Source organism: Grus americana, chromosome 7 (genome assembly GCF_028858705.1).
Source record: "Grus americana isolate bGruAme1 chromosome 7, bGruAme1.mat, whole genome shotgun sequence".
Lineage (NCBI taxonomy): Eukaryota > Metazoa > Chordata > Aves > Gruiformes > Gruidae > Grus > Grus americana.
Window position 1 is genome coordinate 41,293,800 of NC_072858.1, and position 16,356 is coordinate 41,310,155.

Consider the following 16,356-nt stretch of genomic DNA (forward strand, 5'->3'; position numbering starts at 1 on the left):
AAGCTTACTTTTGCAACAGGCATGCCTTAATTCAGAATAGATGAAAGGGTTTTTGATCGATGTTCCAAAATACACTTCCTACTGTGTCAGTGAGAAAAGCATATGCAACCAGCCAGCAAATCTATTTCCTTTATGCTTTACAAGGTCGTACACCACTTTCTTGTTCTGTAGTCACTTAACAGTCTGCAAGACACGTAAAACACTTGCTGTCTGCACATAGTTCATTTAATAAAATTTACTTTCCTAAATTTTAGCTGCCCATAGGCAGCTACCCTGTTCTCCCTAAAGTATAAATACAATGAGAAGAGATCAATAAATCCTTCTTTATGTAGTGATGTATACATATCCTCTCATACCTGTCTTTACAGAGGAGCACCAACCAGCCTAATTTCAGTCCAGTTGTATTTTTAAAGCATAACTTTTGGGAATAGAGTTGGAGGCTACTGGTGCAACAGGACTGACTCTGGAAAGCCTTATTTGCATGTCCCTTGTCCTTTTGAATAAATCAAGTGAAAAGGTAGCTTTAATCCCTTTAAATAAGACAATGCATTCTTTACATTTTTTAATAACTTGTAGCAACTGAGTCCACTGCTATAACATAGGGTGCTTCATCAACTAAATCAATAAGGTTGACCAATCACACCTTTATTTCTCACCTAGCCCGTTCCATTTCCCAAATTAAATAAGCTTTGGGACTGTGAGACTGCCTGCTTGCCCTGTTAGACAGCAGTGGAATGGGAAAACAACTATGCACATGGTGCTTCCTGAAACGTAACATTAAAACCGACGCTGATGACCCTAACAGCAAATCCTGATCGGTGAGATCCAAACACTTACAATCACCCAACTGACAACTGCTAATAAGCCACTAACTAGTGTTTTAAATCTTTCCACCAAGTTTTACATACATGAGGACTTCTCATCTGGAGTGAGATAACTCATAATTTCAAAGATTAAAATTTCAGTACTCAGTCAATAAAATAAGCAAAGCCCAACACACCTTTGGGGCAAACAGGAGATGTTTGAAGTTTACTACATTCAACTGCTATACTTTCATTAGGTAGTCCAGCCATTACAAATGATATGAATTTAAAAAACAAAAAGTTAAAAAAAAAAGTGAAGCAGTACTTAAAGTTGTTCTGCAAACCACATGTGAAAAAATCCTCAACCCCTCAAAACATCACTAGCTGAAGAAATGCTGGTAGATACTAAAACAGCTGCTAAAGAAAACAGAAACTCAGGTAAATGAATTCAAGACCCAAAGATCTTTGGGAAGTCCCACATGTGACTAATTATAAAGCTCAGACAATATTTACAGCTTTCAAACAATCTATTAAGGTACATGACAAACGCAAGACCTTACCTCCAGGCACGCTACTTGATACAGCACGCTCATTTACACAGACTTCAAGCTCTGCTCCGGTCATCTGATCTAGGCACAACCAGGTGAGCACCCACGGTCATCTGCTCGCTCTGGGGAAACTCATGTGGAGCAGAACAGCAGAGCGGGTCTGGTGACTACAACTCTTGGAACAGAGTTCATTCTGTCAAACATACCACCACCGTTAACCAACTCTAAATGATAAATCATGTTACAAAATACTGGAAATAACCGTAAGCCTGAAGAAAGTAGTATTATGAGTAACTTCTGGAATACTGGGTTACAAAGCCAGATTCTGTCTTGAAGTGAGGCGAGAACTACACTAGTCACTGAACAAAGTTTATCAGAGTTTTGGTTTTTGGGTTTTTTTTAAAGAATAATGTCACAGGAGACCCACACAGTGCTTTGAGTATCTCTGGGAAGGTGGATTTAGCAGGGAATTCAAATCCTAAGGAAGAGCAAGGCAACCAACAGTAAATGCAGACTTCCAAGGCAACGCAGGTAAATCCAAACCACCATACAGCTAATAGGCTAACAGGATATGATAATATTCTGGATGGAAATTATAGAAGAAAAGAAGCCACTGTTTTTAGCTTCTCTGACAACATAAGCCACTGCCAGTGCTGTCTGGTCTTTTCTGCTACTACACTCCCCAAACTAATTTCAGTTGGGTTGGCACGGCTGCCGGCTGGCCATGCAGGGAAGACGGTTAAGGAACGAACCCAGCTTTTAATCTGGTAAGGAACAGAGAATAGGCAGAAGGAGAGGAGACAGAAGAAACATGCCTGTATCCTAAGTTTCAGCTTCAACTGACCCAACTGCAAATTTCTAAATAAAATGGGGTTCACATCTCTCTCAGGTTTGCTCAGCTCTAGAGCCCACACAGCCACAGACTAAACCAGACCAACCTGCTGACACAAACACAAACCTTTTCAGCGGTGGGATTTTCCCCCTAGTGTTAGTTGTCAGCCACATCAGTGAGCTGACCCATCTGACACCTCTAAGGCTGACAATGTGCGTTGCAACGCTTCTGCAAAATAAAAATCTCTACCATCTACATCACCTCACCTGATGGCACAGGAAAAGGAACAGAACGTAGTTTGTACAAGAAGTGCCTGAGGGTAAGTTACTCCTGAGGGTTTTTTAATACAAGAGCATACCATACATTCTTGGAAATTATGATGCCAAGTGTGAAAAGCTGACTGCAAGCTCAATGCAAATTTTATGCTTGACTCAATGGAGCCAAAATCTCGTTAAGTTTAAAATTAATATTTTTTTTTTCCTACTCTAATCCAGATGTGGACTGCAAAAATAACTTAAAAGTTTGCAGACATATCTGTGGGAGGCAAAGATAATCTTTATAAAGAACAGTCTCAATTACAGTAGTGTGAGTGGCCAGCAACTGTTAAAAAAAGCCCTAGAAATCCACAAAAACCCATCCATTCTAGAGGCACTGCCTAAGCTAGGAGAATATATTAAAATGCACATAGCATTAAAAAAGTGTGTTCCAGTGAAGACTTCTGTCTGCTTACTTGACTGCAGCACTAATTTAAAAAAAAAAAATCCCAAAGCAAGCATATAAATGTTAAGACTGCTTGCAAACCTGTACCAGACTTTTCAAAGGTTTTCCACTTTATAAAAGCAATGGTTTGAGTCGTAGATTTCACATCAAAATGAAGGCTATGAAGTCATGAACATCAGCCTACAGTCACCTTCATACATTTCTCTCCCAAGTATGCTGAGCAGGTGTGGTAACAGGAAAGGAGGGAGAACTTTTCTAAATGTGTTTCCCCCCACCCTCACAAAAAAACCCCAACCAAGAACAAAACTTCAAACATAAAGGATTTTACTCAAAAGGAGAGGCGAGATATACATTATCATTGCCTCCCAAAATCAACCATCAAAACTATTTTAGATTCAGGACCTAAAAAACCAAGTCTGATATAAATACCTTCACTAGACTTACTGAAGAATAAGTTATTAGTAGCACACCCAAGCTTCTTACATCACAGAAACCATCAACTCATTAAACGCGTGTCCCATGAGACACAAATAAAGAAGTTTCAGAATTGCTCAGTTTGGTCACATTTTTTGGTAGGGAATTTTTTTTTTTTTTCTCTTTAAGTTCATGGCAGCAGCTTTGGAAAGACTTCTCTATCTAAATACATTCCCCGGACAGTACCGAAGACTGTCTGCTGTTGGGAAAAATTGAGAGGTATCTGTATTTATTGTCAAGATAAACAGATTTTAGAGCATTTATTTGTTCTGTTCCAAGTATGTCCTGTGTTCAACTACCATCACCTTTATTACTTAGAAAAAACCTAACGTGTTCATACGCACATGGGCTCATGTTTAACTGATCCGATATTCCTGGAGTCCCATGCCCTATTTTGAGATACACTGCTGGGATGACATAAAGAGGCTAAACAAGCATTAAATAAAGTTCTGTGATCAAGCCCCCTGGTATTGAAGCACTCTGCCAACCAGCACAGGCAGCAGGGACAGGAAGAGAAGCATGTCCAGGTTACAGTAATTACAGATAGCCAGATCAGGCTGAATTAAATCTGTCAACACAAAAGCAGCCGTGCCTTCCTTACATGTCAGAAGTGATTTTTTTTTTTTTTTGTTTTTAAGAAAACAGTTTAGCTAAATCAGCACAATCTTCTGCCAGTTTAAGGTGCAGGTGCTCTGAGTCTCCCCTGGGACTACACAGGAAACCTAAGCTTAGAATTCAAACCACAGATTCATGAGCATTTCAATCACTTGCACAGCCCCTATGCTGCTCTCCTACCCTCGCTGAAAGTGTGTAACGTGCCAGTAAGTCTGTGGGCCACATGGTGAACTGAAGATCACACCACTGATCTGGATAAAAATAGCTCCCCTGGCTTTTGGGGCAAAGGGGGAGCTGCACTACTGTGGTCCCACAGACAGTTTTGCTAATACAGCTGACTTGCCAAAGGTAGGGTAGAACAAGTAATAGCAACTGCTGGAAGAAATGTTTCTGCAACATTACCAGGCACTAAAAAGAGATGCTGTGACAGAGTGAGACCCCTCTGCAGGGTTTCTGTTTAAGAGCTGTCATCCTGGTCTGGCCAAAGGATACAACGCAGGTTCCCCTGGAGTGCGAAGTAGCTGCCCCACTCCCTCCAAGTCCTCCTCCAGCATTCTCTCTTGCTTTTTTCTTCTGTTTTACTCAGAGATCTGTCAGATCGAAGTTTCAGTTTTCTACCAAAGGCAGGCACTGTTGATCGGCAACAATAACATGCAAAGTAGCCCCTTTATCTAATGTATATTCTATTTCATTCTCCTTTTCAAATCTTTCATGCTCACACACCTTGGGTTTAATCCTCACACTTCTCAGACGAAGAGGATGACTGAAATCAGTGTGGTAGCGTATTTGACTTTTGATAGGCTTTCAGTGTGGTCAACCAATAACTGCAGAACAACTCCATTATAAGCACTCTAGATATAAAGAGACGCCTAAAAGTAGGCTCAGTCAAACACACACTTAAGAATACACACAGCCTACTTTGATTTTTTTTTTTCCCTGATGTGCAATTCCAGCTCCTGTAGCCTTTTTTAAAAAAGTGCTCCCTAAGAAGGGAGACTATACCTGAGCAGCAGAAGTCAGAGAAGATGTAATAACTTCACCTGCTTTAAAGGCGGACGTAGTGGTTTCAGTGGCAGCTGAACAGACAAGCATGCGCTGCTCCTCCTTAGACCCTCCCCTGCTCCCAGATGTGTAGTTCCACCCTCTCCTTTCTGCCTGCTTTCTCATGCTTGTCAAACCATGCCACAAGCTAACCCAACTGCTTGACCAAGCAACAACTCCATACTTGCATATATATAACCACACACACATATGTGGATAAGGAATTGGCTGGACGGTCACACACAAAGAGTTATGCTCAACAGCTCAATGTCCAAGTGGAGACCAGTGATGAGTGGTGTTCCTCAGAGGTCAATACTGGAACTGGTGCTGTTTAACATCTTTGTCAGAGACATGGACAGTGGGATCAAGTGCACCCACAGCAAGTTTGCCGACAACACCAAGCCGTGTGGTGCAGTTGACAAGCTGAAGGAAAGGGATGCCATCCAGAGGGACCTGGACAGGCTGCAGAGGTGGGCCCACGCGAACCACATGAAGTTCAACAAGGCCAAGTGCAAGGTCCTGCACGTGAGTCAGGGCAATCCCAAGCACAACTACAGGCTGGGCAGGGAATGGATGGAGAGCAGCCCTGAGGAGAAGGACTTGGGGTGTTGGGGGATGAGAAGCTCAACACAACCCAGCAATGTGCACTCACAGCCCAGAAAGCCAACCGTGTCCTGGGCTGCATCCCCAGCAGCGTGACCAGCAGGTCGAGGGAGGGGATTCTGCCCCTCTGCTCCACTCTGGTGAGACCCCCCCAGAGTACTGCGTCCAGCTCGGGGGTCCCCAGCACAAGAAGGACATGGAGCTGTTGGAGCGAGTCCAGAGGAGGCCACGGAGATGATGCGAGGGCTGGAGCACCTCTGCTATGGAGACAGGCTGAGAGAGTTGGGCTTGTTCAGCCTGGAGAAGAGAAGGCTCCAGGGAGACCTTAGAGCCCCTTCCAGTCCCTACAGGGGCTCCAGGAAAGCTGGAGAGGGGCTGGTGACAAGGGCAGGGAGTGACAGGCCAAGGGGAATGGCCTGAAGCTGCAGGAGGGGAGATGGAGATGGGATGTGAGGCAGAAATTCTTCCCTGTGAGGGTGCTGAGGCCCTGGCACAGGTCACCCAGAGAAGCTGTGGCTGCCCCTGGCTCCCTGGCAGGGTTCAAGGCCAGGTTGGATGGGACTTTGGGCAACCTGGGCTGGTGGAGGGTGTCCCTGCCCATGGCAGGGGGTGGGACTGGATGGGCTTTGAGGTCCCTTCCAACCCAAATCGTTCTATGATATTCTATGATATATATGTATATCTCCTTGCTGGATTGGCAAGTCAGATCAACTCACAGGAGAGTACAAAATGCTGCAGTGGAAGGCAGAAGGTGGAGCCAACACCAGCGGTGGGAAGTAGGGACAGGATGCCATTTACTGAATCACAGGTGAAATTCATAGCCAGAAGCAAAACAGAGAACAGCTCACCATGACTGAGGTTATGGCTAAGGAGAGCTGTATTCTGTCTGGCTGCATCGTGCCAACAGCTCTCCCACAGGCAAGGACAGAGGGTTTCACTACAGAGTAAAATGCCCTGTGTTTCTGCTGCAGCACTGATAACCCAGACAATAGCTGTCATGCTTCTATCGGAGTGTGTCACCCAATTTCACCAACGCTGATCCTTCCACTGTCACAACCTCAGTCAGCATTGGGATGCTTCCATTTGGAATGAGTGACAGATTTTTAAAGGACCACATTAATATCAACAGCTACTCTCCTGCAAAACTAATAACTACTTGTATTTCCAGAAAGCGCAAATATTTGCACGGTGTGACCTCAGCTCCTAAGGTCTGATAAGTAACTAACAAATCAGTCTACATGTTTACACAAGACATTTTAGATATGTTAGGTAATGAAAGCAAACTCAAAGCCTGGATAAGCCCTGCTAAGATTGCTTGGAACTGGAACTACAAAATTCAGAATTTATCATCATCCTATCCAAAAATAAACATACCCAGAAAGTGCTCAGCAAGAACTTGGGACTCATGAAAAATTATCAGAGTTGTGCTTCCCTAATTTACATTATAAAGCCTCCCTACGTAAATAGAGTCCTATTTTACTTGTATCTTCTCATCAGCTTATATTATTTAAAACATGTGGGACATTCACACAGATGGAAAAAAAAAAATAGGTCAGGCTTGAAACAAAAGCCAAGCCATTCCATTTTATTAGCAGATTAAACATGTGGAACTGTAATTTTAAATTCCAAGTAAAGCAATTTAATGAAAACATTCTGAACACACAGATAAAAACTACTGCAAATTGTTGCACTCTTTTTTTAATTGCCATGCTGCCAAAGTCTTACTAAAACCAGAACTGATAAATACGTTCATCAATCTGATTTGAAAATGTACAAAAAAGGACTACATTGCTTAGTGATCATATGGAATCCAGTATACAAACCTAGGATTCTTCTCACATTGGCAGCCAGCACTTCTGAAATACTATTAGATGATCAACATTTGCAAAATCTAGTCCTTTCATTTGCAAAGATCCTGCTTTTAAGCAAATTTATCCTTTTCTGACACCGAATTTACATTACAAAAAACTCAGAAACACATTTATTTGTTTTCCTTGTACCTTGTGCATAACCACAATATTTACTACCAAAATATGTAAAGCCCAAATACAAATAAGTGCACTAAATTCAATTTAGTTGTTTAAACTGAATGTCCTGAACATCATTTGATTGCTGCCACCTATTGTCGTTCCAAACATGTTGCAAGGAGCTATAACCCTTTCCCCCTTTTGCCTCAACCCAATACTAGTACTCAACTATTTTAAAAGCTTATGTAAAGAAAGCAGGGGAAAAATTAAGAGATTACGAAATGGTTGGGGTTTTTTTTTCCCTTTTGATTAATTTTGTTTGGTAATTCTACTGTAACTTCAAACAAATACAGGACATGCAATTTCTGAATGGAAACCAACCAAATCAAATCAGTGAAGACTAATTTCATCAGATACCGGTATCAAAGAGCCCCAAGAATGCCTGTTTCACAGACTACCAATTTGACAACTTTACTAGTTTAAGAGATTTCAAGGCTTATGACTTCCAGCAGCATTATTACTACTTCTGTCTCTGCTGTTGCTAAATATGCAACTGACATGTCTATTTGGGCAATAGAAGGAATGAATAAAAGTTGAAAATGAAGATGAATAAGGATGAAAAAATGGAAAAAGATTGGCCATAGGCAAGTCACTTCCTTGCCTGCCCCCTTTCAGCAAAGAATTGGTAAATGCTGGCAAAATTCAAAGAATACAAACAAACAGAACAAAAGAATACAAGTAAACAGAACAAAATACTTTACATATGTAAACACAGACATATACATACCTACGTGTATATATACACATATAAATATATAGGTATGTGTACAGTTCTGGCTTTACACTCCTAAGAAAAGTAATTCTGGAACAGTCATTTCTCACACAGTCCATTTAAAATGATAATTGTAGATTGCCAAAGGCGACTTAATTCTGTCTCCTCCTAAATGTATACAGCTTCACAATGACATAACATTCAGGCTCATCTAAAAGGTTAAAGAACAGGAAAAAGACACAAACTAACAAATCAACCTAACAAAAGCTTTACTCTGCAGAGCTTTAAGTATTAAAATGGAAGCTTTGCTACTGAACATAAAATTTAGGAGGGTCATTATTTCAAAATCTTAATTCTCTGAATATCATGCAAATAAACAAAAATTATTTTCAAAAAACTTGGGAGGGGAAAGAAGACTTCTCTCAAGCAGGCTGTGATTTCCCCTGTCTTCATTCTTAAAGCCAGAACACAAACCCAAGAACTAGTAAGTCATCTCACTGAAAGTAATATTTCGGTCTGTTTCAAATTGATAAGCGTCATTTCCTTTCTGCAACAGGATATTAAAGGTATCTAAAAGATGTCCTAAAGATGCCGGAATAAAGATATAACTTAACATTTGCAAATCAAAGAGCAGATCAGCCACTGGACACAAAGGCACCTACTTTAAGGTAACCTGATTGCCAGGTGCTGGCCATTCACGTAGTCCGGTGTAGGCACACACACCAGTTCTGCAATGAAGAGGTACTCAGAACACACACGCTCACAGGATGCTGTTGCTGAAGCACCGAGCTACAAATACAGGAGCCTAAATTTCAGGAGACATCTCTAAAAACAGGGGCATAGGTGTCAAAACTGTTTTGTTATTAAAAAAACCCATACTGCACATTTATGTTAATAATCTATGGGACCACTGCTTAAAATTACAATATTCAGACAGTTAAATACTCTCAAGCAAGGGGAAAGTAGGGATGTGACAGAGTCAATCTCGAGGCTCAAAGAAGAAAATGGTGAATTCCTGCAAGGGGTGAATTACCACGTCATTTGACCTCTCCAACTCAGGTTCTTTTACGCACAAATATCAAAGGCTATTCCAATGCTTGCTAATGGATCAAAGCATTACCTACTCCACACAGCCATTCCTTTGCACCTTCACTTATTTTACAGCCTTCATCTATACATTAATGCTAACAATCCCTCATAAAAATCCATTTAAAACTTCATTTGGCTTTGAACTGGTAGATACAATTATACTTAAGTGGCTAAAATGGAACCTGGCACAGGTCCACAGTTAGCAGCTCAGTCTCCAGCGTGCAGCAAAACCGATACGGAAAGGCATCTCAGAGCAACCTCAGATGTTAAAAGTGGTGGAGGAAAATTATGGAGGGTCTGGAAGATCTTTAAACTAGCTGCCCCTGATTAAGAAGCTGTCAAAGCGGGGATCATACACTGAAGCTAAGGAGGGCATGCAGTAAAGGCTAGTTACAGTCAAAAGCAGGGCTGTTGGGGAAACAAACCTCACTCCATTGACGCTGCTCATCACAAATCACAACAGTGATGGAGATTAATATTACCACAAAGCACCAAGCCACATCTTTCATCTAGCTTCAGTGTCTGTCTTATCTATAATAAAGGCCTTCAAGATCAGCAACTAAGGTAGCTGTACTCCCAAATCGTGCCCCCCTTCACTTTAAGCCCCTTGCCTGCAGCCTCAGTGTAGTTACACATGACCTTTCAGCTGGCCCCACAGGGTGCTGTGGCTAGAAGGAGAAACCCTCCCCTTCATCCAACTCTGCACATCCTTCATTTTAGCTGCAGCGTGAGCACAGCAGCAAAATGATTCTTCCCACTCCGAGTGACAGCAAGGGGAAAGTTTGCAACAAGGAGCAGGAACCTCCCCTTCCAGGAGCAGCTGGAATTGCTAGCTTGGATACCGAGAATGTTTTCCATTAGAATCACCAAATTTGTCTCCGGATTTGGAAGACCAGAGCACACAGATGATTGAACTGCTTTACGGGTAAGGAAGCCGCCAGAGCATATGTGGAAGCTAACGAGGCAGTCACTTAGCGAGTTAGATCAGCTTGAAGTGAAAACTAACAAATTCATTTGCACCATCAGTTTTGGGTCAAAACAGGGAGCAGATCTGACTCCCAGCACGGTACCCACTCACTAGCGCTGACAGAGGAGGTAAAAGCAGGATAGTGTCAGTGTGGAAGGAAGAGGACAACCATTCCTTTCAGCAGCTGTCCACAGTTAAATGCCTTAAGCTCAACATGAAATTGCATCTTAAATCCCAAGACAGGTGGATCCAGGAAACCCCCGTTCTCTGTCAGCAAAACTCAGCTCTTTGACATGCAATCAATGCAAAGTTGAGATGTAGAGATAGAGTGATGTACCCTGACCCTCTAAGTCAAAAAAGATCTGAAATCTACACCCTGTTCAGGCTCTGGAACACCTTCCTTACACTCTCCTCACCTATTTTCTGCTCACTACTTAGCCTAAAGAAACAACAGTAAATAAGTCAATAGCTCCAGTGCTCAGGAACTCCAGGGTACGGGCAGTAAGCCCCGTTGCCTGAGACAAGGAATTAACAATTGGCTGGAAATCTGGAAACTGGTCTCATGCAGGGTACAGGCAGAGAGAGGAAGAGAAATGAGGACAAGGGGAGGAGAAGACAAGACTTGATGGGTTCCCTCAGATAAAAGTTGATCCTGCAGTTATACAGAAGATTAAGAAAAGGATGTTTTGGAAAGCATCTGACAGTTCCAGCACTCCAAGAGCAAGTGAAATTAACTGTTCACCTTAACTACATCTTCTGAAGGGGACCTGCCTGCTTTTTGGACATGAAAGGATTTAATTACCCCAAATTTAATTTGAAATACATCAACTCCAACTGAAGACAGGCCTTGTGATGCAGACTAGAAGAACCTTGGAAAGACTCTGAGAAAACAGTACTACACACAACCTTTTCTTTTCTTCTGTTCCCAGGGCATTCACTATCGACCACTGTTAGAAAGGACAGGATGGGCCAGACCCACCCCCACAGTCATTTACTCCAGTAATGAGCAATCGAACAGCCACCTCGTTATGCCTGTCCCCACGTGCTACTACAGTTTGGGCTGCTGAGCTGAGCTAACCAAACTGAAATGGCTTGAGAGTCAGCCATGACTGCAAACATCTCCAAGCACCGTTCCATGGTATGTTGTCGTAATAAGCCTAACAAAAATCAAGATGGCGTCTGTCCTTGCAGACAGGGGAACAGCACGGCCCATCGTAGTTGTTACACAACACTCTTACTTTCTAATGCTTGCAAACCTGCGCTTCAGTTAGTGACCAGTCTATGTTTTTAACATTAGTTTATTGTTTCTTTATATAGGAGAAGAGTACACATGTGACTATTAAAAGAAAAATACATAATTATGAAAAGGATGTCTATACATTTACCCTGCTCGTATGATTCAGAGTATGAAGTGAAAGAGCACGCTCGCTAACCAAGAAAATTCAGCAGGGATACCATTACTTTCCATGGTAAAGGGACAGAGGAAATGAGAGCGCTAACAACGCAACGAATAGCAGAGAAGTCCTGTTCTTACAGGATATTTATCTATTTAGGCACAAAGCTTAAATTAAGAGAAAATGAAATATGAAAATACTTCTCTTCTTTACCGTGATCAGACATCAATTTTCCCTTTGCTACTGTAAGATGCTCTGCTGCAGTACAATGTCCTGCTGCCATCTATTCTTCTCTTCGCCCGCCCCGTCCTCCTCTTTTCCCTCATACAGGTCCTGGTTGCTATGAAGTGACTCCAGAGAAACCCTGGCAGCTCACTCTAACCACCTCCATCTATTGCGCTGGTATCTTTTAACAGACAGACAGCTTCCAAACCACACTCACATATTTAAATACGTTAAAATCCGAGATACGGCAAAGCACAAGGAGCCAAGCATTGAAGTTGGCTCTTCATCTTTCAAGGACCAGTAGTTTTTCTATAAACTGAGCGCAGAAAACCCACAAATTTTAAAGCATCTACTTCAGGAGCTGGCAGCAGAGAGGCACCAAGCCCCGTCTGACCAGAACTGACTCGAGCCACATGGATGCCCCTGTGCTGCTGCCAGCATACTGAGTGCAAAGAGGGGTTATTAGCCAGATGCAGCACATCTTTGGTACAACACTGCAGCTGAGGCAGTAAATCCACAGCCCAGCGCACTTCAAACAGCTCTACCAGAGTCAGCACAGGCCTGGCTAGCCTTCCTGGCTTCTGCTCAGCATCGGTCCTCAGAGCCATCTCCTGTAGAGCTGCATCAAGATCTCTGCCCTGTAAATCCTCGCGGTGGCTGTTCTGTGAGGATCAAGTCTCAAACCTACTCAGAGGCTCGGCAGCACCTCAGCTAACCAGCCCTCCCAGAAACAATGCTGCTGGGAGCCCACTGTGCACGAACACTGACTGTGCGCAGAGCCAGCGTGGGCAAGCAGGATTCATCAGCCTGACCTCAGAGAAAGGCTGGCCCTGGAAGCCTCACACCTGAGACAACACGCCTCAGCTAGTAAACCTGTCCAGACCTGAACTTACACTTCTTCCTCAGCTCCGAGCTGCTCTTTCTAAGCCTCCATGGCACTGTTAACACATTCACCCCAATAAGTCACCGAAGGGTAACCGAGATTTACTCATGATTGGGGAATACAACTCCCAGGGGGCAGCCAGAAATAGCAAACAAGCTGGAGGGTCTGAGAGGCTTTCATCTTATAAACTAGAGACCAGAGAGTTCTGATCTGGGCCTCCTCCTCCCCTGCAGTTCATATGATTTTAGCCTCACTGAAATGCCCTAGACGTTTTCCCCACAGCGCAAAAAGAAAAACAGACTCTTGAAAAAAATAACTCTCTATTTTGATATTTTTGCTATCAAGGTTTTACTGCACATGTGCCACATGAGCACGGGCCTCAACATAACCCACCTCCTATCATTTTCAGATTCACCCTATTCTGGTGGAAATTAATAGACAGCTCAGACTGTTGAGTGTTTCTTTGCTATCCAAGATGCTCAATTGCCATTTTAGGCTAGATACCTGCGGTATTGAGGTATGAACTTACTGTTTACAATGTCACCTTGCAGCTGAAGAATTTGTGGAACAGGCATTGTGAGAATAACTACATCAAACTGTTCTGGCGGTCCCATTTTCCTGGAGACTTCCCATTTCCCATCTCGGAGACAGATGTGAGTTACATGCTGTTCATAGAAGACATCTGCACCTGTGTGGAAAAAGAAGTTGTTAAATACACTTAACAGTGAATCCCACTGAGAAAATGCAGACTAGTTTCCCTTAGTAACTGGATGACTTGCAAACAGCAAAGCACACAGTTTTAGGGCAAAATTTCACAAATTGGGTTGAATCAATTGAACAGCCAGCATATGACATTAAAAGAAGGGATCCTCACCAGCTGAAAAAGATCCCATTGCTCCCCTGGTACTGGCACTCATCTGACTCCTCTCTGACATGATTAAGCTCAGTAAACGGATGGAAAACTACCAGCTGCTCTCTTTTTCAGGTTAGTTTACTGTGGCTTTAGTGAGCTGAACCAATTCAGAGTGAAATCCGATGAGTGCAGGAGGCAGCCCAGGATAAGCAATCAAAGCACGCCCACAGGAGCTGAAAAAGAGTGTTGTCCCTGTTAGCATCTCTCATATATCAGAAGACAGGAATGTAGGTAATTATTTGCAAGATTAAGGTCTAAAAAACCCAGATAATTAAAAAAAGACAACGATCACATGAAAGAAGCAAAACTTGACTGCTCATAATCAAACTAGAGCTAAATTAGTCACTAAACTGTACAAGTGGCTCTGCCACATTACACCTAATGCAGTAGTTACATAGCTTAAACTAGCAGATGATCTCCTTCAGAGTTTTCTGAAGGACTTTCAACACAGCAGGCTCACATACTGCACTCATTTCTATGAAACACAGGATGGAGCTCACCACTACGTTCCCAGCTGCTCAGTTAAACAGCTCAGCTAAGTACACACTCGTGAAAAAATACCCAAACACTCACTTCATTCAAGCTGCAACTCAATTCTCTTCTCAATGTCACTCCCACTAAGTTATCTCTGTCCTAACTGTTAGGTCTGACTTTCGTATGCTAAAGCCAATGGTGTAAATATAAGCTTGGCCTCTGATCCTACACGTTATATTCGGATAGAGATTTTTATATGCCAGCAGTACAGCTGAAGTCAGTGAAGCGCTTGCAGGACTTGAAAATTCATAGAGCTCGCAGACACGTTTATCCATCTAAGCAACTTCAAGACATACATAAACAAACAAGGAACTCGAGCGTTCTCATTGGAGATCTAAATTTGAAAGACAACTCAAGAATGCCATCAAAACCCACAATCATTAAACCCTTTCATTTCACACAAAGGCATCCAAAAAAATTACCTGACTGTTTTAAATAATACTTGACAACCGAGGAGATGCCCTGGGGTGCCACATAATTGCACGAGCCTTCTTTCACTACCATTCCTTCAATGGGTGCAGTCAGCGGTTTCAAGATGCCGTGAGACAGAAGTTCCTCACAGAAGCTTAAATGAAGCAAACAACACAGAGATGAAAATACACAGCAGGAAAACCAACGGCAGCTGTCGTTATTTTTCACAAAGTTCAGACCAGCCTAACTTTTGAATTTAGAGAACAGTTTTTAACTACCTCATACAACCTGTGTTTCAAGCTATACGGGAACCATAGCTATAAAAAGACAAACTACCTTGCTATTTGATTGGGGGCTGACCAACGCTACCTACTGTGCCTGTAACAGAAACCGTTGGTGGTTTCACCTGAAGGTTTCAGGACTACCTGCAGCAGGAGCACATATGACAGTTACTTAAAGCTCTGAATATCAGTGCAAACTGCATTGCCACCATGGAGCACAGGAATATGCCAGCAGCTGGACACGTGTGCCTGCAAAACACCTCTTTCCCCTGATTTCCACACAAACTTCACATTTTTAAATCACTGTTACATCACCATCCCCTTCCCCAGCCTACAGCGAACCGCCCTGTGCACCCAGCAAGCCCAAGCAAGCCCCACCGATGCAATCCTCCCCATCCCCAGTCAGCCACCACTCTTCTTCAGGGCAAAGACGTCACGTCCCCACAGAGACGAGACCCCTCACGCTTTTTCTGTCATACCTAGCTTTCCTGCCACCTGCACGGTGCTAAGGTGACGCAGAGGCACGTTAGCTCTCGAAAGAGATCTCTGTGGATTTAAGCGGCAGGGTCACGGCCACCTGCATTTCCTACGGTGGGTAGGCGTGCACCACGGGTGAAAACCGCCGAGCCGTGACAGCCGTGGGCAGGGCAGGGCAGGGCGCGGCGCTTCGCCGCCGAACCCGCCCGACCCCGCGTACCGCCACCTGCTTCGCCCCCCAGGCCCCCTTCCACCCGAGGCAGCAGAGATGGGCGGGCAGACGGAGGGAGGGCCGCAGGCAGAGCCCGGCGGCAGCTCAGTGACCGGGCAGCGGCTCCCGCGTTCCTGCCCCGGCCGGCACCTCCCCTCAGGGCGGCACCTCCCCTCAGGGCGGCCGCGCGCGGGGCGGGGCTGGGGGCGGGGCTCACCTGCGGCGCGGCCCCGCGCGCTCAGTCTCGAGGGTGATGTACTGCGCGCCCAGGTCCGCGGTGCAGGCGGCGTCCCGCGCGCTGCGGCTCGTGCTCATGCGGCCCCCTGCGCGACAGCCAGTCAGAGACCGCCACGCCACGCGACCCCCCCCCCCCCCCCCCCCCCCCGCTCCCCGCCGCGTGCCGGGCCCACCTGCTCCGCGCGCCTTGTCCCAGACGGCGACGCGGACCAGCGCCACCCCCCGCAGCAGCGCCGCGCAGGCGCCGCCCGTCAGCCCCGCGCCCACCACCAGCACCCGCGCCATGGCCCGCCGCGCCGCGCCACGCCCCCCGCGCCGCGCCACGCCCACAGGCGGGGCGGAGACGTGAGGGAGCGTGC

General features: G+C 44.5%; 1 protein-coding gene across 1 annotated transcript in view; it reads right to left on the reverse strand.

The window, feature by feature from the left end:
- The window catches only part of RNLS (renalase, FAD dependent amine oxidase), a 79,776-nt gene extending 63,476 nt beyond the window's left edge, over positions 1–16,300 (reverse strand). Inside the window, exons 1-4 of the mRNA XM_054831809.1 lie at positions 16,171–16,300; positions 15,978–16,083; positions 14,803–14,945; positions 13,463–13,621 (exon numbers count right to left, since the gene is read on the reverse strand). Coding sequence (XP_054687784.1) covers positions 13,463–13,621; positions 14,803–14,945; positions 15,978–16,083; positions 16,171–16,282 — 520 coding nt within the window. The 5' untranslated portion in view covers positions 16,283–16,300. The remainder of the gene's footprint in view (positions 1–13,462; positions 13,622–14,802; positions 14,946–15,977; positions 16,084–16,170) is intronic.
- Between the last annotated feature and the right edge of the window lie 56 nt (positions 16,301–16,356).